Source organism: Rousettus aegyptiacus, unplaced genomic scaffold (genome assembly GCF_014176215.1).
Source record: "Rousettus aegyptiacus isolate mRouAeg1 unplaced genomic scaffold, mRouAeg1.p scaffold_m13_p_5, whole genome shotgun sequence".
NCBI lineage: Eukaryota > Metazoa > Chordata > Mammalia > Chiroptera > Pteropodidae > Rousettus > Rousettus aegyptiacus.
Window position 1 is genome coordinate 3,184,090 of NW_023416308.1, and position 22,449 is coordinate 3,206,538.

Here is a 22,449-nt window from a genome sequence, read left to right on the forward strand (position 1 = left end):
ACCCCGCGCCGTACCCACGGCCCCGCCCCCAGCGCGCCGGAAGTGGAGCGCGGAGCCGCGCCGCGCGCTGTCAGTCCCTGGAGCTCGTAGTCCGCGCGCGATCGCGGGACTTCTCCAGGCCGCGCGGGCGTCTCCGGGCCCCTCGGGCTCCGCGTTCCGGAGGGCGCCATGGACAACAAGGGTAAGTCGGGATGGAACGGGCCTGCGGGACTAAAGCGGAGCCGCGCAGGGGCCCCTCCACCTCGCACGCCCAGGCCGGGCTCCGGGAGAGGTCATTTTCCAAGCTCAGGCTGCTCGGCTGGATGTGGCTCCTCTAGTTACAGCGGATCCCATTCGCTCCTGTATCCAGGGGAAGGGCCCTGAGAGTATCCCCAGGCGCTTCTTTCCAGCGCCTTTGTCCAGAGAAATGAGACTTTGGACGAAGTATGCAGGTCTTCGTAGTCTTGCTTTCCTCATAACGTGGAGTAGGAATAAGATTCCCTGTTCTGTGGGATCCGGTACTGGGATCAGAAAATAAAGCGTGTTTGACGTGCTCATCTAGTGTGGTTATCAAGCGTTTTATTAAGTAAAATACAAGGGCAGACTTTTGTGTTAAGTAAAGGGTGGTGGACCTCTACATACAGTAAATAAGTCTGTATGTGAATAGGCTTGACTTATCATAGACTGTCTGCAAGGGTACAGATGAAATTGATAAGGTGGTTAACTCTGGGATTCTCTCAGAACTTGGGGTCAAGGATAAGGAAGAATAACTTTTCACTATCATTTAGTAGCTGTCATCTCTGTTCTCATCGACATTTATCATTCCCCTGAAAGCCAAACACCGTGAAAAGGAAGTTTTCAAATTATGTTGCTTCTTAAAATCAACAATTGTTGACAAAGCTCTCTGGCCTTACATCCCGATAAATGAATTTGATGAATCACTTTTTCTCTCTCCCCAGAGTTAATCGAATACTTTAAGTCTCAGATGAAAGAAGATCCTGACACGGCCTCAGCAGTGGCTGCCATACGGACTTTGCTGGAGTTCTTGAAGCGAGACAAAGGTAAAGAGGGCCATCCTTGAACACGCTGCGCCCTGGGAAAGCCTTCTAGTAACTGTCGGAAGTGTGGGAGTGACAGGTGTATGCGTGCCTGTGTACAGTCATGTCTCCCCAAGCCCAGCTTCTTCGTTTCAGTCTTCCTTTTAACCTGGAGAGAGTCCTCAAGCTACCATGAAATGGATTCCCTTTCATAAAAGAAATATACGTGGAATCGAGTGGCCATTTTATATCAGGTTGACCATGAAGCTTAAATTATAGCAATAGTTCGGCTTTACAGCTGTTACTGAGCTTCTGTCTTGTGCCAGATTATGTGCAGATGCTACAGAAAACATTCCAGAATAAATTCTGGTATTATCATCGTTCAGGCATTCCAAATGTAAGCATCTGAGTATAGCATGACATCTTGTATAAGCGAAATACTAAAGCTTTTTTTAAAATGAAGGGCTGGACTAGAGATGTATATGTCCATAGGACAACCTCCACTGTCTTCCCACTGTACGTTCAATAACATCCAAACACCTAAGCCTCACCGAACCGCTTCGCAGACCTCATCTGCCACTGCTACTTAGTCCTTCCCTGCTGTCCCTGGCTGAGCGGTGCTTCAGCCACGCCAGCCTCTCTTCGTTTCTCATAGCAAGTCTGTTCCTGTCGCAGGGCCTGTGCATTGTTAGAGTCTGCTCCTGGAACCTTTCCTACTGGATCTTTCTGCACTCGATCCTTTCTTACTTAGGTCTCAGTTTAAACGGCCCGTACTGTCACAAAGCCACCCCTGTTAACTCTGATGTAGCTTCACCTTCCTCCTCATCCTGCTTTTTTTGGTCCTTATTATAATCTATAATTAACTTGCTTATTTCTTTGCATGTTTATTGTCTGCCTCTTTCACTAGAAAGGGTGATCCATCAGAGCAGGGACCCTTCCTGTCGTGATCACCGATATATCTGGCATCTAGAATCGTGGCTGGCATATAATATGCACCCAATAAATCTTGGTCGAATGAATGAATGAATGAATGAATGAATGAATGGCAGACCCACCCAGGGAGTGATACAGTAAAATGAACATCACACTGCTCATGTGATCAATGCAGGGGAGACGATCCAGGGCCTGAGAGCGAATCTCACCAGCGCCATAGAAACCCTGTGTGGCGTGGACTCCTCGGTGGCCGTGTCCTCGGGCGGGGAGCTCTTCCTGCGCTTCATCAGCCTCGCCTCCCTCGAGTACTCCGTAAGCGCCCCGCCCTGGCGTCCCTCTCCCGCGTCCCTCTCCCACGTCTCTGTTTTGGCTGCAGGTGGTCTCCCCTCCGCCGGAATCGTCCCCTTCCCCTCATTCTGCTCTTTCCTCCCAGGATTATTCCAAATGTAAGAAGATCATGATTGAGCGGGGAGAGCTTTTCCTCCGGAGAATATCACTGTCGAGAAATAAAATTGCAGATCTGTGCCACACTTTCATCAAAGACGGGGCGGTGAGTAGACCTCATGCGCGGTGACTGGGAGTGAGGACTTTGCAGTGGGACTCCTGTGGTAAAATCCCGCCTCTGCCACTTACCTTGCTGTGTAACCTTGGACAAGTCCCTTAACCTCTCTGTGCTGCAGGTTACTCAGGGTGACAGCAGCACATACCTCATCGACTTGGGGATGAGTGAGCTGGTGTGCGTGGACTCTTTTACTAAAGGAGCATTTTCATTATTGGATCCGTACCAAATTAATCTGAATTTAAATCAAGACAGAACAGCTCTTGTCACTGGTTAATACTGTCTGCCTTCCTGCTGAAGGTTAACACTGGACTCGGATTTTTTTTTTTTCACTTCCTTTCAAATGCGATTACAGACGTGCAGAGCTGCCAGGTGTTTGTAAGTGAGGAAAGACAGGAGCCGCAAGTCGAGTCAGTCTCCCAGCGCAGGGACAATAAAACTTAATGACGTCTCTCCCACCGCGTCCCTTTCTGCCGTCTAAGCCTCCACTGACCAGAAAATGATTTGCTTGCATTTCGACTCCGAAATCTTGTCCTGTTTTATTACCCTCTTCCCAAACTTTGAAGTATGTTATTAAATAAATGACATAATAATGGGCGTGAGTGGAGCTTGTACAAAAGCCGGTTGCGGACAAAGGTATTCTTAGCCAAGTGGAAGCAAGATTGTGGCCGCTGTCCCAGAGGCGTCCTCCTTCTGGGCCATCGGCATTCCGTGGGTTTCGCTTGCCCCAGTGTCGTTTACTGTGTGACACCCCCACCTGCGTCGGTGCCGATGTAGACTAAATTGAAGGCGGAGCCGCTTAAATTCTAACGCACAGATGATCCGCCTGGGGATCTTATTAAATGCGGATTCTGATTCAGTAGGTCTGGGTGGGTCCTGAGAACCTGCATTTCTAGAAGCTCTCAGGCGAGGCCCAGAAAGGAGGTAGGGACTTGTGTCCACCCATCTTGAGTTGCGGGGTCCTCTGGGCTCCATTCTGCACAGCAGAGGTGAGGTTACGTGTAAGTGTCTGCGAACTGTCCCCAGCCCACGTGGGTTGCACTTCCCGCAGACACTGTTTATAGATTCTTAAAAGTCAGTTAGCCAATATTGAAACATTGGGTTTTTGGCTCCCCTAGAAAAATCAGATGATCTGGCAACAGTGGGACCGTGTGACAACAGCTGGAACTCAGCCTTTCCATGTCGCTGCTAGCCCTGCCCAGCCCACTGCATTTATTATGCTCCCTGCTCCCTGCCTAGTACCTGTAAGCCTAGGTGTGCAACCCATGTCTTAGAACTAGAAAACCCAACCTAACGGAGGCTCTTGTCCACCGCGTGGGCACCAGTTCTGTGCCTGCTGTGGGGTGAGGGGCCCCGTAACAAATCCCTCCGGCAGAAATCCTTCCCGACTGGTATATGGTCTTAAACTCAGAGTACCATCAGCGTCTTTTCTCCTGATGATAGTTGACCTGTGGGAAAGCAGGCAGAAAAGCTCTCGGGTCCCAGACACATGCATCAGCGGGGCCCAGGGTGTGGGTGACCATGGGAAGCTCGCCCGCCCCTTTGACAGCGCTGTCTCGGTCCACAGAGAATATTAACTCACGCCTACTCCAGAGTGGTCCTCAGGGTCTTGGAAGCAGCTGTGGCAGCCAAGAAGCGTTTCAGCGTGTACATCACAGAGTCCCAGCCTGACTTATCGGGGCAAGTATCTCTCTCTTGGACTATGCGCCCAGCAGTCATGTTTAAAGACCAAACTGAGGGTTAGGATCCACTGTGAGAGGAGCCAGAACGTGTCCCCTGACCAGTCAATCAGCATTGCCTGTGACCGTGTCCCCACCCCTGGATGAGAGACCACTGTGCATTTGCGGAGGGCCACAGTACAGGGCCTATTTAGTTGTTAAATCAGGGGGACAGCAAGAGATTGTGTCAATTCAAAAGATTTTTTTTTTTAACCGGGGAACTATCCAGCAGATAATGAAATAAAAATTTTTTCTTCTAAATTTGCATCTTACCCAGAGTCCCCAAGAGTATATAGTTTCCCTGAAACACTTACTTCCTTCTGAAGAACCCAAATTCTTGTTTCCTTCATCCAGAGTTTGGGATCAGCCCTTAATCCATTAACTGAGTTTCAGGCTAACATGATTTATCACTGTCAGTTAAGTGACTCACGATGACACCACTAGAGCACTGTCTCTGCTTTTCCCTAATGTTCTCAAATGTCATTTCCAGTAAGAAAATGGCCAAAGCCCTCTGCCACCTCAACGTCCCTGTCACGGTGGTCCTGGATGCTGCTGTTGGGTAAGTCCCTGGCTTCCCCGGCCGCCAGTACGCTTCCTCAGCCACTCCCAGGGCGGGTTGGGAGCAGGGTTTCCAGACTGAAGAATGAGTCCCATTCATAAACCTGAACTGGGTAGCGTCCCACCTCTAATTGGTAGCTGCAGTAAACCAGCGAGCTCGTGAGGTCTGGACGGTTACCAGCAGGCAGGGCCGTAGGGTGCTGCGGAGAATGTGACGTCGTATCACGGTGCTAAGGTCGGCTTAAGGTCAGCGTACCTGAGCAGTGCTCCTGGTAGCACTCTGGGCTTCTTCGTCTCACCCATGCCACTTAAACCAAGGTCACACGTCCCACAGATTGTCAGTGCACCTCACAAGGGAAAACGGGAATCCTCATCTCTTGGAAAGAAAAACAAAAGGCAGATGATTAAGAAATTAAGAATACGTTTAAGAGTAAGCATTGTCAAGAATTCCGCCCATTGCTCATATTAAAAGGGAAATTGGCCTTCGCCCTACCCGAAAGATTGAGTTACGTGACACTTTTTTCTAACTTAGGTCACGTCAGATTTATAGAGTGTGCCTTAGGCGGTGATAAATACCAGGCCACGAAGTTCTTGCTTGTCACACACGTGTGTGCACGTACCAGGTGGCAGGTCAGGTGTACACCTTACAGTGGGGTCGTGATCAAAGCAGCCTTTAACGCCCCTGGTAGCAGAACCAGTAGCGGTGCCCGGGTTGTCTCACGTGTTAAGGGCTCTTTTGAAGAAAGTCGCAAGAGGAACTTAACGCAGTGACATTGGAATACTAGTCTTTGCAGGTGGTGATGCTACTAACGAGCCAAGGAAAGAGCATAATTATCTTTTAATTTCCTTAGCTACATCATGGAGAAAGTGGATCTTGTCATCGTTGGTGCTGAAGGAGTCGTTGAAAACGGAGGCATCATCAACAAGGTAGGAGCGTCAGCCCGCCACAGTTCCTGCTCCGGCGTAGGGACCGGGGGGGCCGAGGCCACCCACCGGCGTTTGCGATAGCGTTCGGTCCCTCACCTGCCTCAGGGCTGTGCCATCTTGTCCGATCCTTCCTGGGTTCCACAGGGCCCTGCGTTGGCATCCAGCTTGGTTAGAGTTCCTTCTGCCTGGAGACCAATCTGAATAAATTAAGAGAACATAACTTCTATTTCCTCAAAACACGTTTTCACTGAAATTAGGATTTGGGGTTGGTTTTTCTTTTTAATTGAGCATATTTGACAGGTATAATGTTAAATTTTTTCTATCAGTTTGGTTAACATGGAAAAATGTTTATGATTGTGTATTGTAAAGTATATGTGACATAAAACTTGCCATTTTATCATTTTTAAGTATACAGTTCGATGGGATTAATTACATGCACGTTATGCAGCCATCACCAGTTTTCAAAACTTTTTCATCGCCCCAAACTCTGTCACCGTTAAGCAAAACTCACCATTCCCCTTCCCATGCCCTAAGCTAACGTCCTTTCTGTCGCCATAATTTTTGCCTAGTCTCAGCATCTCATCTGAGCAGAGTCACAGTCTTTCCTTCCGAGTTGGGCTTTCACTCAGCAGGCTGTTCTCAGAGCTCACCTGGGTAGCAGCACGTGGCACTACTACACTTCTTAATGTCCTACTGTCGGGATGGACATTGCTTTTTCCATTCATCCACCGATGGACGCTGGGGTTGTTTCCACTTATTAGCTATTGTGAATAATGCTGCAGTGAGCTTGCGTGTGCAGTTACCTATTTGAGTTCCTGGTTGCAGTTCTTTGGGGTATATACCGAAAAGAATTGCTGGCCCGTACGGTAATTATGTGTTTAGCTTTTGGGGAAACAACCAATCTTTTCCATAGCGGCTGCATCATTTTGCATGCCAGCCAGCAACGTACAAAGATTGCGGTTTATATACATCTTTGTCAACACTTGTCATTTGGGGTTTTTTTTTAATTATAGCCATCTTAGTAGGTGTGAAGTAGAATCTCTTTGTGGTTTTGACTTGCACATCCCTAATGACTCAGACTCTTGAGCATCTTTTCATGTGTTTATTGGCATTTGTATATCATTGAGAAAATGTCTGTTTTCTTTTTTTAAAAGATCCTCCTTAATTCCAAAGCCAGAATTACATATATTGTGTTCCCCTGTACACTTTTTGTTGCTTCCTCTTCAGATATGCTATGAGATGTCATCCTTCTCTCCTTTCTGATTCCCAGATTGGAACCAACCAAATGGCCGTGTGCGCCAAAGCACAGAACAAGCCCTTCTACGTGGTTGCAGAGAGTTTCAAGTTTGTGCGGCTCTTCCCACTAAACCAAGAAGACGTCCCGGAGAAGTTTAAGGTAAGAGTTTGACATATTTGAAGGGGTATTTGAGTCTAACCTGCAACCTTTGGGAAAAATGCATTGCTGATAATGTTTCAGGAAGTTATTCACTTCCCGTTGCTACTTTCTCCAGCAGTTGGGATACAAAAATGAAGTGATGGTGGTTAGACTCGCAGAGTCTAATTCGTACCCAGATTTTCAGTCTTCCAGTCTCTCGTACAGGCTGAGGAGCCGGGAAGGGCTGGTGGCGAACGGTCCAAGATTTGGAGCGTACTCTGGGCTCAGCTCCCATCTCTGCCGCTTACTGACTGTGTGACCTTGGGCTCATTGTAAGCGCTGAACTTCAGTTGTCTATACAACAAGATAACGGTCTTATCAGTCGTGACAATTCTGAGATGATCCATGGGGAAGCTTAGCGCAGCGCCTGGCACATCGTCAGCCGTCTGCGAAGGCTGTTGCGTGGATCCAGCACGCTGGTGAGGGGACACTGTGCCCTTGGCCCATAGGCCGCCAAGATCGGGCCCGCCCAGGCGACACTGCCCTCCTCGCCAGCGTGCTGCTCAGCTGGCTGCTCCCCGTTTCCAGGGGGCACTTTCAGGCGGTCGCACAGGCCTCGGCCCTGCAGCGCCCCGGACGTGGGGGGCAGACTAACATCTGCTTCCTGTCTCCTAGTATAAGGCCGCCACCTTGAAGTCTGTGCACACTGGACAGGACCTCAAAGAGGAGCACCCGTGGGTCGACTACACCTCCCCGTCCTTAATCACACTGCTGTTCACAGACCTGGACGTGCTGACGCCCTCGGCCGTCAGCGACGAGCTCATCAAGCTGTACCTGTAAGCGCCGGCCCGCCCCTGCCCCGCCATGGACAGCCGACGCGGGCGGGCAGGGCGAGCGGCCTCGCAGACCCGCGTGAGCCAGTCCAAGACTGAATTTCTTTTTCTGAATCAAGATTAATGGACTAAGGACCTAAATTTGTGAGTAAGTTTTGGAGACTCTTTTTTTCATTTCCATCCCGTTTATGTTTATGGTTCCTCAAAACTCAAATTATGCTGCCGGTTTCCAGACACTTCCATTCGTTTCATGTTTCCAGAAATACAGGTTAGATTATTGGCTATTTAACCAATGAAAGATGTGCCTGAGTCCCCTCCCTCCATCTTCCCTGCTCTCTGGACTGAATTTGCCAAAAGCTTCAAAGAGATGCAGGCCTAAAAAAGCAGGTGCTCCTGACTGCGGCCGGGTACCCCTTCCTCACTGGCCACCAGCTGCCCAGGACACACGATACATGTGGCGCCTTGTAAGAAAGGTAGAAAACACTTGCTCACTTGGCCTCGGGCTTCCAGTGAACACAAGCCAGGGGCCGCCAACCCCTGGCCAGCATCAAGCCGAGCGGAGTGGAAACTACCCAAAGAGCCCCAGGAGGACACAAGCGGCAGTCAGCGGGAGTATCCACGTGGCTCGCCACTTAAGACACCTTCCAGAACATTTGTAAACTTCAATTCTGCATCTGCAAATGATGTGAATTTCATTTAACAGGTTTGGGACCTGAGCAACTTTTCAAATAAATTACATGAGACTTTGATACGGTGTTACATCAGGACTGAGCGCTGCCCCGAGCCCCACTGTTGGCCACAGAGGTGAAGGCACCTTGTAGCCACATTTACACACTTAAGATACAGCTGGTGCGAAGAAAATACAGTTTATTCAACAGAGGCATAATAATCTTCTTTCCCAGAGTATGACCGGCTCCCTCGGTTTCTTAGACACCCCCCTAAAACAGCACTGGGGACTCTTCTAAAAAAAGAAACATGCCAGCAGCATTGGCCACCCTGCGCAGGTGCTCAGTGCCTCAGAGAGGGAACTGAAGTCCAGGGCTCAGACACCCAGGAAGGTCAGATGCCTGAAAACACGAAGGAACCGTACACAGCCTACAACCGAGTCTACTCCGGTATCTGCGCGTTAAAAAATAAGTGTAAAGTCGCCCCAGAAAACGAGCTCTTTAAGTATAGATGACACGCGAAATAAATACTGACATCCATTATTTACACTCGAGTGACCTCTTCGAGGCTGGCATGTTTCTACTAACAGTCAGGAGTGCGAATCCTCCCCCATCTGGCCCCAGTCTGAACCGACAGCTTGCAGAGGTGAGACGCTTCCTGCCGACGTGAGCTGCCTGCGGCGTGCGGGGCACCCACGTGCGTCTCGCCCGCGGCCCGGGGACCAGCAGCCACCCTACAAATCTGTGACTCCGCAATCTGCCGCCTTGACTGACTTTTTGCCACTTTTTAACAATCCCTTCTCAAACTCTTCTTCAGTGATTTTGCCTTTTTTAAACTTCTTCAAGAGCCTTGTGTCATTAAGAAGTTCCTCCATGTCCTCGTCTTCGATGTCAGAACCCTGGGGACAGAGAGACCAACAGAACACTGAATTTCTCGGCGGCGGCGACCCGAGTGAACGCAGCAGCTCTTACTCAGGCGCGACGGGCGCACAGACCCAGGTCACCACTGCGGTGCAGAAATTCGAGAGCCCCACGCAATTCCTATTAAAAAGTACTATTTCAACAAAACCTGTTCGTAATTCTGAATTGACTATGTAAGTAACAAAACTGCGAACTTTACCTCTTCCCTTTTCCTTTTTTCATTCATTTTTTTCTTCTTTTCCTTTTTGGCTTTCTGCTTTGACCAAGCTTTATTTTTTATGAATTTTCTTCTCCCTTCATTTTCTGTTTTCTCTTTTCTTTGTTGCTCCAGTAGTTTCTGCCTCTGCTTCTCTCTGACTTTATCTTTAAATGGGATGGTGTCCGTGTTAATGTCCACAGGTACAAAGTCTGGAAACTGCTTCCCTCTCAGTTCTGGCATCTTAGGCATCCTGAGCAGGGCGAAACCCCGAGCAAGAGCAGCAAAATCAAGATCTAGTTGAACCAAAACATCAGCATTAGCACCCAAAACAGGATTAGGAGAATCAACCTGCGAAGATTCCGAGCAATAAAAGTTTTCTAATCAAATGGTCTGATGGATTCATTTTAATGAGAATTAAAATAATTACATTTTCACTAAAAAGGACTACTCAACAGCCAGTTTACTGTGCCCACTCAAAGCCCAGGAAGACTCCCTGTTAAATGTTTAGGAAATGTTAAGGCTGACACGTGCCCGAGGCTTTTACAGGACAAGCAGTTTCAGACTTGTGAAGCCCTCGGACACGGAAGGTGGAGACGCCCCGCTCACCCTTCAGCCTGAAGATGAGGCTGCACTCGTGCTTCGCGTACGCCTGGACGTGCGACACAAACGCGCGCACGCCCTTCTCAAACACGGCTCTGTCGGCCAGGGCCCGGGCCCGGAGCCTCGGCAGGACGTCCGCGGCGCTCTCCTGGAGGCTCATCTCCTGCAGGGGGCACTGCACAGACGCCAGTCACTTTTCCTGGCTGGAAAAGCCCCGCCCCCAGAGCCGCCCCTCAGCCAGCGCCAACAAAACCAGAGGCAAACAGGTCATTTTAATCTCAGATCAGAGGCTGTGAAGCCAAAATCCAACCCAAGTATTTTACTTGGGCCAAAAAAGGATGTTAAATTTTAAGTTTTACAATCGGATTTTGCGTAACAGTCTTGATTTCCGGCTGGAAAGCACGGCAACACTGAGCGTGCGTGCCCGAGCAGTGACACTCAGCTGGTGGTGACACCGCCGAGTGGTGGCTGCAGCCCTGGACGAGGCTGGTGTCTGTCCCCACAGCCCGCGGGGCTGCACACTCCCCTCGCCAGCCCCCGACGTGAGTTCCAGACCGCCTGTGGAAAAGCACTTTTCCAGCCGCCCGTCACGGCATTCCACGTGGAGGGCGATGACAACTTACTTTTTGGTTGATGGCCAGGAAACTGACGTAGGACTCTTCCATGGGGAGGAGGAACACGAGCGCGCTGCCGGCATGGCCGATGCGCGCCGTGCGGCCACAGCGGTGCACGAAGGCGCTGCGAACACAGGAAGGGGGCGCGGTCACGTGACGGCGCGGGCGGGGCCCGGGGCTGCCGGACGCCCGGCTCGGTCCCGCTCTACCGCTCACTGGCGCTGAACCAGAAGGGTTGGCACGTTGCAAACCAGGCAGGATCCCGTAAGGCAGATAATGAACTAGAAAGCTTTTAAACTTATTCCTATCTGACGATCTGATGGTCCTAACAGAAAAACTGGAAAATAATGAAAAGTCTAAAAAAAAAAAAAACAAAACAGGCCCTGTAAGGCCTCCACCAAGAAATAACCATTAGTACCGCTCAGGGGTTCATGTTTGACAGCACTTACTAAGAACGCCTGCTTACCTTGGGAGAATAACAAATCTTCATCTACGGTGTGACATACTGTTTTCCTTTAAACATTCTATCATGTAAGTTTCCACAAGAACTTGAAAAATGCCTTTCATTTGAAAATGCTTTTTAACTGCTGTGTGCCGTGGAATCGCTACTGACATACAGCGAGTCACCCATTCGCCTATCTTTGCCAGGTAAATGACGCCTGGCAACCGTCACTCGTTGTTTCCTCGGGATTCGTATCCCGTTAGCGAGGCCCCAGGCAGAGGGGAACGACGCCGTGCTGTACCTGGCGTTGCTGGGAGGGTCGTACTGCAAAACCCAGTCCACTTCGGGAATGTCTACTCCCCGGGCCATCACGTCAGTGCACACCAAGATCCCGCTGGAAAGTGAGAAGACAGCGTTCTGCGTGAGGGCGCCACCGCTTCCATCGCCGGCAGCTTTCACTGACCTCGGCGACAGCAGCTGTAACACGCAGGTTCTAGAGACCCGCGAGTTTCCTTTTTCCTTCCTCCTAAGACGCTCTAGGGCTTTAGAAATCCCCAATGAAAACAGAAGGTGAGAGGAGACAGTGAAAGGGTTTTTTAAATTAGCATATTTTCACTTGAAAAAAAAAACTAGAGGGTCTAAGCTTCACAGGTGTTTAAGAAAACCAGTGGAATTTTCCGTCCCTGATATAATGGTTGTATCACTTTGCCTTAGAGTGCTTTTAACAGAGCAGGGATGCTCATAATTAAGGAAAACAGAAAAATATCACTTAAATGCACAGACAGAACCGAGTTATGGTCGCCGAGCCCCGCGTTCCCGGCTGTGCAGTCGCCGGCACGACAGCCGGCAAGCTGGACGCCACGGTTCGCTCCGGACCGCCCGCTTCACCCGTTCACCAGCTGCCACGATGCCCACCGGCCAGGCCCCGGGCCGGAACCGGGGAGCCAGGCGTGCACACAGCACACGGGTTCCGTTCTGCTGGAGCTGAAACCGAGCAGGGGAGCCGCCACGTGCAGTGGGGTCGGGACAGAGGGACGGGCTCTGGGCGTCCGCACAGAGGGCATGTGGTAACTGGGGCGGAGGGGGCTGCAGGCCGTGGACACGTCACCCGCGGGGCTCTGGGGCAGAGGGACGGGCAGGCGCGTGCGGTGGCTGGAGACCCACCTCCGCGAAGCTTCCCCACCTCTGCAGCCCGCGGAAGCCCGTGAAGATCTTGTCCCGCTTGTGCTTCATCTTCCCGTGGATGCACATGACCTCCGTGCCCTTCACCAGCGCCTCCAGGGCCTTTCCGTAGTACTCCACGCAGGCGCAGGTGCTGCAGGAGGGACAGAGGATGTGGTCGCTGGTCACCGGCCCTTCCGCAGTGAGTGGGGGAGGCCGTGAGCCCCGACAGTGATGACCCCATCCTCTGGGAAACATGGAGACAGCTGTGAACTCCACCCACAGCTCGGCTCTGAACCTCAAACCCTCTCTGCAGTGAAAAGCTAATCCTTTGACAAAACCCCTTAAACATGAGTTAAAACCCCAAAGATGTATTTTCACTGTCTAAAGACGTCCCAGCAAGGGGGGCTCTCCCTGCCCTGAGAACAGAATTAACGCAGGCTGTCCCTCATAACACAGACAATGACGTCTGAAAGTGTCGTTAAGATTTCGAAACATCCCTGCTCGTTTGGGGAACTGCTTCTTCCCCCATCAGTGTGACCCCTGGGCTCAGGGGACAACCTAAGTCAGATCCATCACCCCCTCCTAGGTACCTGGTCTCAGGTTCGAGTCACCGACAACATAAGGGCTCTAAACACACGGTCACAGCACTCTCCGGGGCCCCTGGACCCCATCTTCGATAGGGCTGGGCACCCCACTTTCTCTTTGGGTCGGTGAGCTCCCTGTGCCGCACCCTCCTAGTAACGTTCACCCCCAAGGCCCTTTATCTGGAGGGGTCCCAACGTCAAGTCCATGTGCAGGTGAGGGGACCGCAGCTTAGGGAGAGGCACTGGGCAAGCGGCAGGGCCAGAGCCGAGGTCAGGGTCCTGCGGTGCCCCTCCCGCCAGGCCAGGCCGCAGGATTCCAACGTGAACACCCGTGTCTCAGGTACCTGTGCTCCGTGACTGCTTCACTGTTCCCGCCACAAGTCACACAGTACGTAATAAAGTGGTTTTACACACTGAAGGTCGCGACCCACAGATCCTGAGAGCAATCTGGCGGGTCCCGAAATCAATTTAGTGAGTCGGGACCAGAACAGAGAACATCAGGAACGCGGCCCGCCTTGCCGGGTGCGGTTTTGTGAACTCTGTTTCGCTTTCACGTGTCAACAGCTAATGCACTTTACTGGCGGAATGACAGGTGAAAAAGAAAAAATATCCTCCGGGTGGCGTCAAGAAGCACCACATCTGTCCTGTACCTTGCGTTCTGCCGGCAGGGACACCCCGCTGCGACAGACACGGGGCGCTGATCGAATGCCATCCCCGACCACCTCCTCCTCTGCCCCCTCACCACCGAGGCCGGACAGCCGCATGCTCGCTCCCTCCACCTCAGAGCAACCCCAAGTCTGAGCGCCACACGCATCTGCGCGTCCCAGGGGCGGCCGGGCCCTGACTCCTGCCAGAGTCCAGAGCGCTCATTACCTGAAGAAGACCAGGTGCTTTTCCTGCTTCCGATTGCGAAGAAAATGTACCAGCTGATTAAACTTCTCATCCGCCTTACACACCTACAAAATAAAAAGACAAACTAATAAAAACCAATTGACAATAATAATCCCCACAGCCATTTTCAGTTTCAGCCTTCAATTTTAAAGAATCTAGGTTCTTACATGAATAAGACACTTTTGTCAGAATGTTCAGCAGTCCACCGAGCTCAGAATAAACATCAGGATGTGCCGCTGTGACATATAAATCACAAAATCTTATACCTGAGACACAAGGTCATGTGATAAAGTAGTTCCCAAATCCCCATGCACAGGCAGCACCGTGCCGGCCAAACACCATGAGCAGGGTGGAGGGTTAAAAAGCAGATTCTTGGGCACGGTGATTCAGTAGGTCTAAGACTGGACCAAGAATCCACATTAGGTAAGCACTCCCAGGAGACTGATGTACCAAGTTCAAGATCACTACTCTGCGGTGAACACGGGTTTTCAGAAAGGAATGGACGTAATTATTTGAAAGAGCTCCATGGAGACAGACTCCAGTCTACCTTACAAATGCAATCAAGAGCTCCACCAGGGACTAGGTTGGAGCATTTAAATTCACGGGAGGCATTCCCCCTATTTTTACCAAAACCAAATCCTCAGTTTGGAATTTCTTCTCATGCACGCACACATCTCTAAATGCAATCACTGAAATGACGCACAACAGCAAAGTCCACAGCAGCCACAGTGGCTCCCGAGGCCAAGGTTGTGCGCAAGGTTACAAAGCAGCAGACCGCTGTTCACCAGCACAGCCTCCCTGAGAGCGAGTCTACCCTTTACCTGTGTGTGTCACCTGCACGTCCGGCTGTGCCGTTCTCTAACTCGGGCCCGTTCTGACAGGCCCGGGAACCCAGTGCTCGCCGGTGCCTGTACCCGGCACACCCCACACACGTGTGCTAAGAGCATATGCTCGCCTGGAGGTAGGAGATCCACACCACTGTCCTTGGGGACGATGCTTAACATGCATTTATGCCCACGTTAACTTACGCAGTCAGCAAGCATGACCACTCATAACAATAGTCCTGCTCTGTCCCCAAATGCATTTTAAAATATACCACGGGGTATCATTTTACAGATTTACTTTCCTAGAAAACTATAAGCTAATCCCTAGAACACTCATTGTTACTAATTTTTGCTTGTTTTAATTGCAAAAAGTTAACATATTAGTGAAAACACTGTATACTATATTGATGAAACAGGGAAGATTAAGAAAAAATTAAGCATTTTTCAAGTAAGCAAAACACAAAAGCCAAATACATTACTAAAACAATTATTACAGTTGATCATGTAAAAGGAAAGACAGAACTAAGCTTATTGAAAACAGTTTAAATTAAAAAAAAAAAGATTTTTCACTGAATTGCCTTAGCTTAGAACACTTGTTTTATTTCTTCTGGCTTTATTGATATAATTGGCAGATAAAAACCGTATATATTTAAGGTGTGCAATGTGATGATTTGATACATGTGTACAATGAAATGATACTCAAGGTAGCTAACACGTCTATCCCGTCACGTGGCTAGCTTTTTCTTATTTTTTGGTGAGAACACTTACAATCTACCCTCCTCGCAAATTTCAAGTACACAACACAGTGTAGTTAATTGCAGTCACCGAGCCGCGCCTCAGACCCCAGCCGTGAGGACAGCGGATCGCTGCTCACCATGTAGTAGTTCTCCAGGCGGGAGGGGGTCTTCTGGGTGCTGCTGGCCGCCACGCCCTTCTCCCGCACCGAGACCCGCACGGGGTTCCGGAGGCCGGCCCTCACCAGGCTCTCCACTTCCTGCGTCTGAGTGGCAGAGAAAAGGCCCGTTCTTCTTTGCTTCGGCAAAAACTCCAGGATGGTGTTAATGCTAAAAAAAGGGGGGAGGGGGGAGGGGTGCTTCATTCATCAGCATAATTCAAAAATACTGCATTATGAAACCGCACAGGTCTTTAAATACAAGGAGAAACTATCACAATATTTACAGCAGATACACTGAGAGGTGGGACTACAGGGGATTTTCATTTCTCCTTATGTCCTCATTTCCCCAAGGTTTCTCCAAAGAAGCATATAATTATACTTCCAGAATGTGAGGCAATTAAAAGTGGCGTGTGAAATTATGAAACAAAACTTCTTGAGACTAAAAACCACTAAACTATATTCTTTAAGTGGGTGAATTATATGGTATATGAATTATATACCAACAGAGCTCTTTATTTTTTTTAAAAAAATTAAAGAAACCGCAAAGGGAAATGCACCTTAAGGAGCATGAAGAACTGGAACTTACGGTGTACTAGAGCGCGCGGGCCCCAACCGCCTGATGATTCGAAATGCAGACGGTCACGAGGGAACGAGGGCATTCGTTCCCTTGCGCTCTCCCTCCCGCGTTCGGTGTCGCCCAAAGCCAACGGAGCCCCAAGTCCAGCACCTTGCCTCGAACCCCATGTCCAGAAGTCTGTCTGCTTCGTCCAGCACCAGGACGTCCAGGGACTTCACGCAGCTGGCCAGGTCCAAGCCCTCGGCCTGCCTCCGGAACATGTCCTCCAAGCGGCCTGGAGTCGCCACCACGATGTTCCCACTTGGAAAACAGTTAACGTTGCCCACTCTCTCTGATCCTGTGCACATTACTGCTTCCAAATACCATCCCCCCAAAGTCACCCAGCTCCCAGGGAAGAGAGAGGAGACAGGAGCGAGGGAGGAACGCTGCAGGGTGAGGACCGCGCGGGCTGCGGGGGAGACAGACCCGGCTCCGGGCTGAGACCGAAGGCGGCCCGCAGACTCCAGCCCATGAGCCAAGTCCGGCCTCCGCCTGTTCCCATGACATTCTATTGGCAGGCACCCACACCCCTTCATTCACGCGTGGTCTCTGGTGGCTTCCACACCACGACAGCAGAGCTGAAAGCTGTGACAGACTGTGTGGTCCCTTACAGAGAGGTTTGCAGACCACTGACCGAGAACACGGCACTTAGCCACGTTAGGCCCCAGGTAACTAACTCATCTACAAAATGAGGACGCGAACTGAAGTCGAGATACTTTTATGTAAAGATCACAGACTGGCAGACTGAAAACCGAGTGTGGCCCCAAAGACTGGCTGACCAGTAAGATCTTTAAAAACGTGAATTACATGCCAATGGTTAAAAAAATCGAGAGATAACACACAAAAATCTAGAATTCCATGTTCTTTTTAAAAACCCAAAACCTGTCAACACCGAGCCAGAGTCCTGCCCAGCAGCTACCAGCTGGAGTCGAGCATTCTGGTGCCTCCCGGCCAGCTCTTCCCAACCCCTCCAACCCCCTTCACGCAGTTATATTATCCTCACCCCCAACCTGACCCCCAGAGGAACCGGTTTGTGACCCCAATGGAAAGCATCTCACCTTACAGCTGGACATAGTGAGCACTCAGTAGAAGAGACTTCTCTTCATAAACATTGACTACCAAATTGGGCACAAAACCTATCACTGCCCTTTGCAAGCCCTATGCACAGAGGGCCCGAATGAAAGCCAAGGGCTCGTGCACCCCGTAGTGGAGTGCGCACCCCGAATATCTATTACCACCTGCGGCATGCTCCGTACTGCACCAGCCTCTGAAGATAAAGCGCTGCAAGAGGCACTGTCCCGACTGCCCCAGGCCACCTGGCCCACGCGATACCGAGAAGCCAGCAAGGTCACTGCAGCAGCAGGCTGGGGAGGGAAGGGGTGGCAGTGGGGGATGGGGGCCTCGCAGGCCCCGTACTAACATCAGAGCCTACAGGGCCACGAGAGTGTTCAGGGAGCGATGTGATCAGACTGGCGCTCTGAAGGGGCCACTCTGGGTCGCTCCGTGGAGTGGATCATAAGAGGACAAACGCGGGAGAGAGCGAGCTACCGCAGGACCCGGGAGGGACCAAGTGGGACGGGCGGCCACAGGTCAGAGGCACGCCTTGGTGAGACAACGCAAAGGACTCGGTCACGGTTAACGTGAGCAGCGAGCGGGGCGGGGCCTGGGGGGACGGTGGGGCGTCAGGGCTGACTCCCAGACTCCAGGAGCACATGGGTGGACCGAAGAACGGAGATCTGCAGGTGAGGTGCAAGTCTGAGGCTAAAACTCCAGGCTCCCATTTGAGATGCCTGCAGCCGCTGAGGCCAGGAGAAATGCCAGGCGGACAAGTGTCCGTAGGTCTGGGGCTCAGGACGAGGTCAGAGACCACCCAGTGAAGGATGAGACCGCGTAGAGAGAGTCCAGGGAAGACAAGGGCCCCAGAGTCACCTGGAGAGAGTGGGGGGGCCACTCCCCGTCCCGCCCCCCATCCCTTGCAGGGGCAAGGCTCGCTGGAGGCAAGTGTTCAGCAGGGCTGAAGGAAGGAGCCAGCAAGCAAAACGGCAGGTTGATCAGGAGAGAAAACCTTTTGGGGGGAAGGTCAAGACTGGAAGGGGAGCTTCCGGTCAGGCCTGGATCACGTATCGATTCCTCTCGGGTTCAGTGCCAAGGGCAAGCAAAGAGATGAGCAGAGCAAGCGAACCTACCCCTGCTGCTTAAACCTCGCAACGTCTTCTCCAGGATTCCGGCCTCCGATCCAGAGAATCTGGCTACGACAAGAGACAGGTCTGTGAGCAGGTCAGGCGACACGACGGCCCGCGGCCGGCAGGGACACGGCGGCCACTGTACCTGAACTGTGGGAAGGGCCTCGTGAAATGCGACAGGACCTCATCTATTTGAATAGCCAGCTCTCGAGTGGGTGTGATGATTATGGCTCCGACCTGCCCACGTGGGGGGAAGGGACACGATGAGCAGTGCACGGGCCTGCGACCCGCACACACGCGCCCCGCACACACGCACTCCCCACACACGCGCCCCGCACACACGCACTCCCCACACACGCGCCCCGCACACACGCGCCCCGCGCCGCGCAGGGGAGACTCCCAGAGGAACGGCGCTTCCGGGGCGCGCTCGGCACCGTCTGGTCACAGTGCACCCGACGACTGAATCCGGGTCGGCTCGCGTTATTCACGGCACTTCTGTTCTCTGAAGTCACCGCGAACATGAATTAGTAGACGCTGAACCCCTGCTCCTCGGAGAAACGCGGGGCGAGCTTCCCACGTGCCTCTGCTCACGTCTGTCAGCCATCAGCACATAACCCTGGTTTACGTTTTTGTGTACCATGTACTGTTGACTCGTTACCATTGAAGCCAGCGCCAGAACGAGACCCCGCGCCGGGGTGAAGCGGAGGTACGACACGCGTCATCTCCGCGAGGCGCGCCGCAGCCTTCCCGCACGCAGGGACGCCGGACGGCGGGGCGGCACTATGCTTGGGGCCATTTTAACCCGTGATTCACCAGAAAATGCGAATCCCTCGGCAGGGAGGGACCCGTTTACAGCGGGAGAGCGGAACCGGGAACGCAGTGTCGCCCGGGGGGTGCACGGCAGGCAACCCAAATCCGTCACCGCTCTGCGCAAGCCCACGGGTAAGCGAGGCAGCACGACGAGTCCTGACCGTGGAGCCACGAGTCCATTTTAACGAGGAGGCAAATTCGCAGATACAGAATCTGCACATGATGAGGACAGGCTGTATTTTTATGTTCTGGAGCTTCCGACCAGCTTCCTACTCAACTGTGACCTCTGCGACGACTAAGTGAAGATAAGGCACTTAGCTCTCCCCACCTGACTCTTCTTTAACTTCTCTTCCCTTCTCAGGAGAATTTCCAGGATGGGGATGACAAAAGCGAGCGTCTTCCCACTGCCGGTGACCTGCGAGGGGAGAAGGCGTTGGCTGCTTTTCCCTCGCGGTTCGTTCTGGAGGGGTACAGGAGGACGGGCCGCGCTGACGCCGGGCACTCACCGCTTCCGCAGCGACGTCTTTGTTTCTCAGGAACAGAGGGATGGCTGCGGACTGAGCAGAGAGGGCAAAGCGCTGGTTAGAGAGATCTGTGACTGCACAGATGAGCCAAAGCCCCGGGCACGTACGGGGCCGCCTTGGGCCCCACCCCAAAGCGGACTCTGAGCAGAGTCACCGCTAGGCACCCCGAGGTACCATGACGGCAGTGTCTGCACATGCGTGCAGGGGAACACGAGCCGAGCTGGGGTTCGCGAGTCCTGAATTCTAGACCTGCCTCACCTGCTTTTCTGCTCTGGACCAGGAAGGGTTTGAAGGTCCCTTCCAACTCTAATATCAGAGAACAATGATTCCACAAACCCTCTCATTGTAAACACTGTGCGGGCCTCCGGGGGTTATGAAAAGCCTGGCCCTTTGGGTTCAGGAACCAGTGGCTAAACCTGAAACAGGCTCAGGGCCTGACTTCGAGGTCACCTCTCCAGGACCCTTGCTTTGCTCCCCCGAGGCTGAGCTCACCCCATCATAACACATCTGACTTTTCCGACGGCCTCTGCACAAGCAGTTCTCAATCCAGGTGGCCCCAAGGAACACCTGGCAATGCTTGAAGACACTCTGGTAATCAAATGCCAGTGTGTGTCTGTGTGTCGGGGGTGCTACTGGCATCTAGCAGGTGGAAGCCAGGGATGCTGTTAAACAGCCTATGATGCACAGGACAGCACTCACAACAAAGAAGCATCCAGTCCAAAATGTCAACGGCGCAGAAATTGAGAAACTCTGCTCTAGATCACTGCTGTCCAGCAGAAATATGTGAGCCGCATACACAATTTTAACACTTCTAGGAGCCACCATCCACCCAGACGCTAAGGACAGAAAGCTCCAGATCCATCTACATTCCTCCTTCGTAGCCCCCGATCTGGTCCCTCAGCAACCCTAAAGCAATCTTGAACCCAACTTCACAATATCCACCGCTCTCTCCCTCTACTCCAAGCCACCACCATCTATTAGTGACAATGGCCTCCCGGCCTCCCTGCTCTTCCTCTTACCCCTTTAAAGTTCATTCTCTGCACAGCAGTCAGATCCCTTCCCTTGTTGCACAGCTTCCCATATAAGATGGCTTCCCACTGCACTGAGAATTAACTCTAAGCTCCTACAAGAGCCTGCACAACACAGACCCTGCTTTGCTGTCTCGGCCACCCTTCCTGAGGCTCCAGCCACAACGGGCTGTTTCTCCAAGCCCATTTCCCGCCGCAGAGCATTTGCACTGCGGCTCCTTCTCAATCATTCAGCTATCAGGTCAGTGACATCCTTCCTGACACCCTATCATTCCTCCTATCCTGTACCTTCTTGTCACTGTCCATCACATCAGTCTGTTTCAGTTCCTTCATAATACTTATCAGCAACTGAAATTATCTTATTCCTTGACTCCATTCTCTTTCCTGCATTAGAAAATAAAGCCCCTAAGTGGGGACCAACGCTACAAAACCCAAAGAGCCTAAAAGAGAGCGCCTGATATGTCCTCAATAAATTTCTTGAATAAATGAATAAACTGGGCCAGGGCACTTCGCTTCACCCACACAATAACAGCGGTAGAAACAACAATAGCAACAGGTAACATTTATTGAGCTAGCTCCCATTACCTGCCTACTGTCTTACTTAATCCCCACAACAACCCCATGAAGCAGGCAATGTTATTTTCGTCATTTCACAGTGCAGGGAGATGAAGCATAGAAAAACTGAGACATTTGCCTGACGTTTGACAGCTAGAGGGGATGGGCCAGGCTATGCACCAGGCACTTAAATCCTAGCACCCAAAGGCGGAGGTGGGCAGGGGCGCGAGGACCCCGGCACAGGTGCGCCGCCGCCAGCCGCCTCTGCCTGCCTGAGTCACTAGCAGCTTGGCATCGCCCGAGTCCGGGCAGCCTGGAGACGTGGCAGAAGTCCCCGCTGGAAGGGTGAGAACTCCTGGATGCGAGGGCTAATGCTAAGGCCGACCGGCCGCGCCCCGTTCGGCGGGTGCCTGGCCGGCTCTGAGCCTGCCTTTCCCCATCTGCCCCCTGCGCGGGGCGGCCCCTCGTTCCCTGGGCCGCGCCCAGTACCTGCACCGGCGTCATGTACGGGAAACCCAGGTCCCGCAGCACGCCCAGCACCCGCGGGTGCAGCGGCACCGGCAACGTCTCCCAGGACCCCTCCGTCACATGCTCCATGGCGCGCACACCCCGCGGCTCCGGGATTCAGGAGTGTCGCCAGCTAGAACTTCCGCTTCCGGCCGCCTGCGCCGCCAACGAGGCCGGCCGGGAACCGCACCGCAGCAGCCAGGTTCCGGGGGGCGCGGAAGGTGCCCTCGCCCCGAGAGAGTGGAAAACCAACCGCGGGAGAGTGAAAGCCGGTGGCGGGGGCCAGGCCGGAGTGGTGCCAGTCATCCGGCGCTGCCGCCTAGGCTCAGGGCGCCTTTCCACGCCCAGCAGGCGTTGGGGCGGGAGGGATTCGGCTCCGGCTCCCGCTTTTTCCGCTAATTGGAGGCAGATGGCAGCACCGTACCGCGTGCTGGCCGGAGGGCAGTGGAGGGAGGACAGACATGTACCCCAGCTCCGGAGCCGCAGTTCACTGTAATGCAAAATCGGG

General features: G+C 52.4%; 2 protein-coding genes across 3 annotated transcripts; one reads left to right on the forward strand and one right to left on the reverse strand.

The window, feature by feature from the left end:
• The first annotated feature begins 30 nt into the window (after window positions 1–30).
• EIF2B1 (eukaryotic translation initiation factor 2B subunit alpha) lies at window positions 31–10,090 on the forward strand. Of its 2 annotated transcripts, XR_004950815.1 has the most exons (10): window positions 31–181; window positions 939–1,040; window positions 2,125–2,261; window positions 2,383–2,499; window positions 4,076–4,188; window positions 4,717–4,785; window positions 5,636–5,711; window positions 6,982–7,107; window positions 7,762–9,678; window positions 9,905–10,090. XR_004950815.1 is itself a non-coding variant. In XM_016153730.2 (9 exons), exons 1-9 carry the CDS (start codon window positions 169–171, stop codon window positions 7,924–7,926), a joined length of 918 nt encoding a protein of 305 aa, XP_016009216.2. In that variant the 5' UTR covers window positions 31–168; the 3' UTR covers window positions 7,927–9,703. The 2 variants fall into 2 exon arrangements, 1 of the variants encoding a protein (XP_016009216.2); XM_016153730.2 differs by lacking the exon at window positions 9,905–10,090 and having other exon boundaries at window positions 7,762–9,703.
• DDX55 (DEAD-box helicase 55) lies at window positions 8,770–22,089 on the reverse strand. The gene is made up of 14 exons (XM_016153729.2): window positions 21,924–22,089; window positions 19,834–19,884; window positions 19,656–19,742; window positions 18,663–18,754; window positions 18,521–18,583; window positions 16,446–16,595; window positions 15,698–15,887; window positions 13,982–14,064; window positions 12,544–12,675; window positions 11,662–11,754; window positions 10,928–11,042; window positions 10,311–10,479; window positions 9,705–9,997; window positions 8,770–9,483 (listed from the first exon to the last, which is right to left on the reverse strand). The coding sequence occupies exons 1-14, from the start codon at window positions 22,029–22,031 to the stop codon at window positions 9,319–9,321; spliced, it is 1,791 nt and encodes a 596-aa protein (XP_016009215.2). The 5' UTR covers window positions 22,032–22,089; the 3' UTR covers window positions 8,770–9,318.
• Window positions 22,090–22,449: the final 360 nt, after the last annotated feature.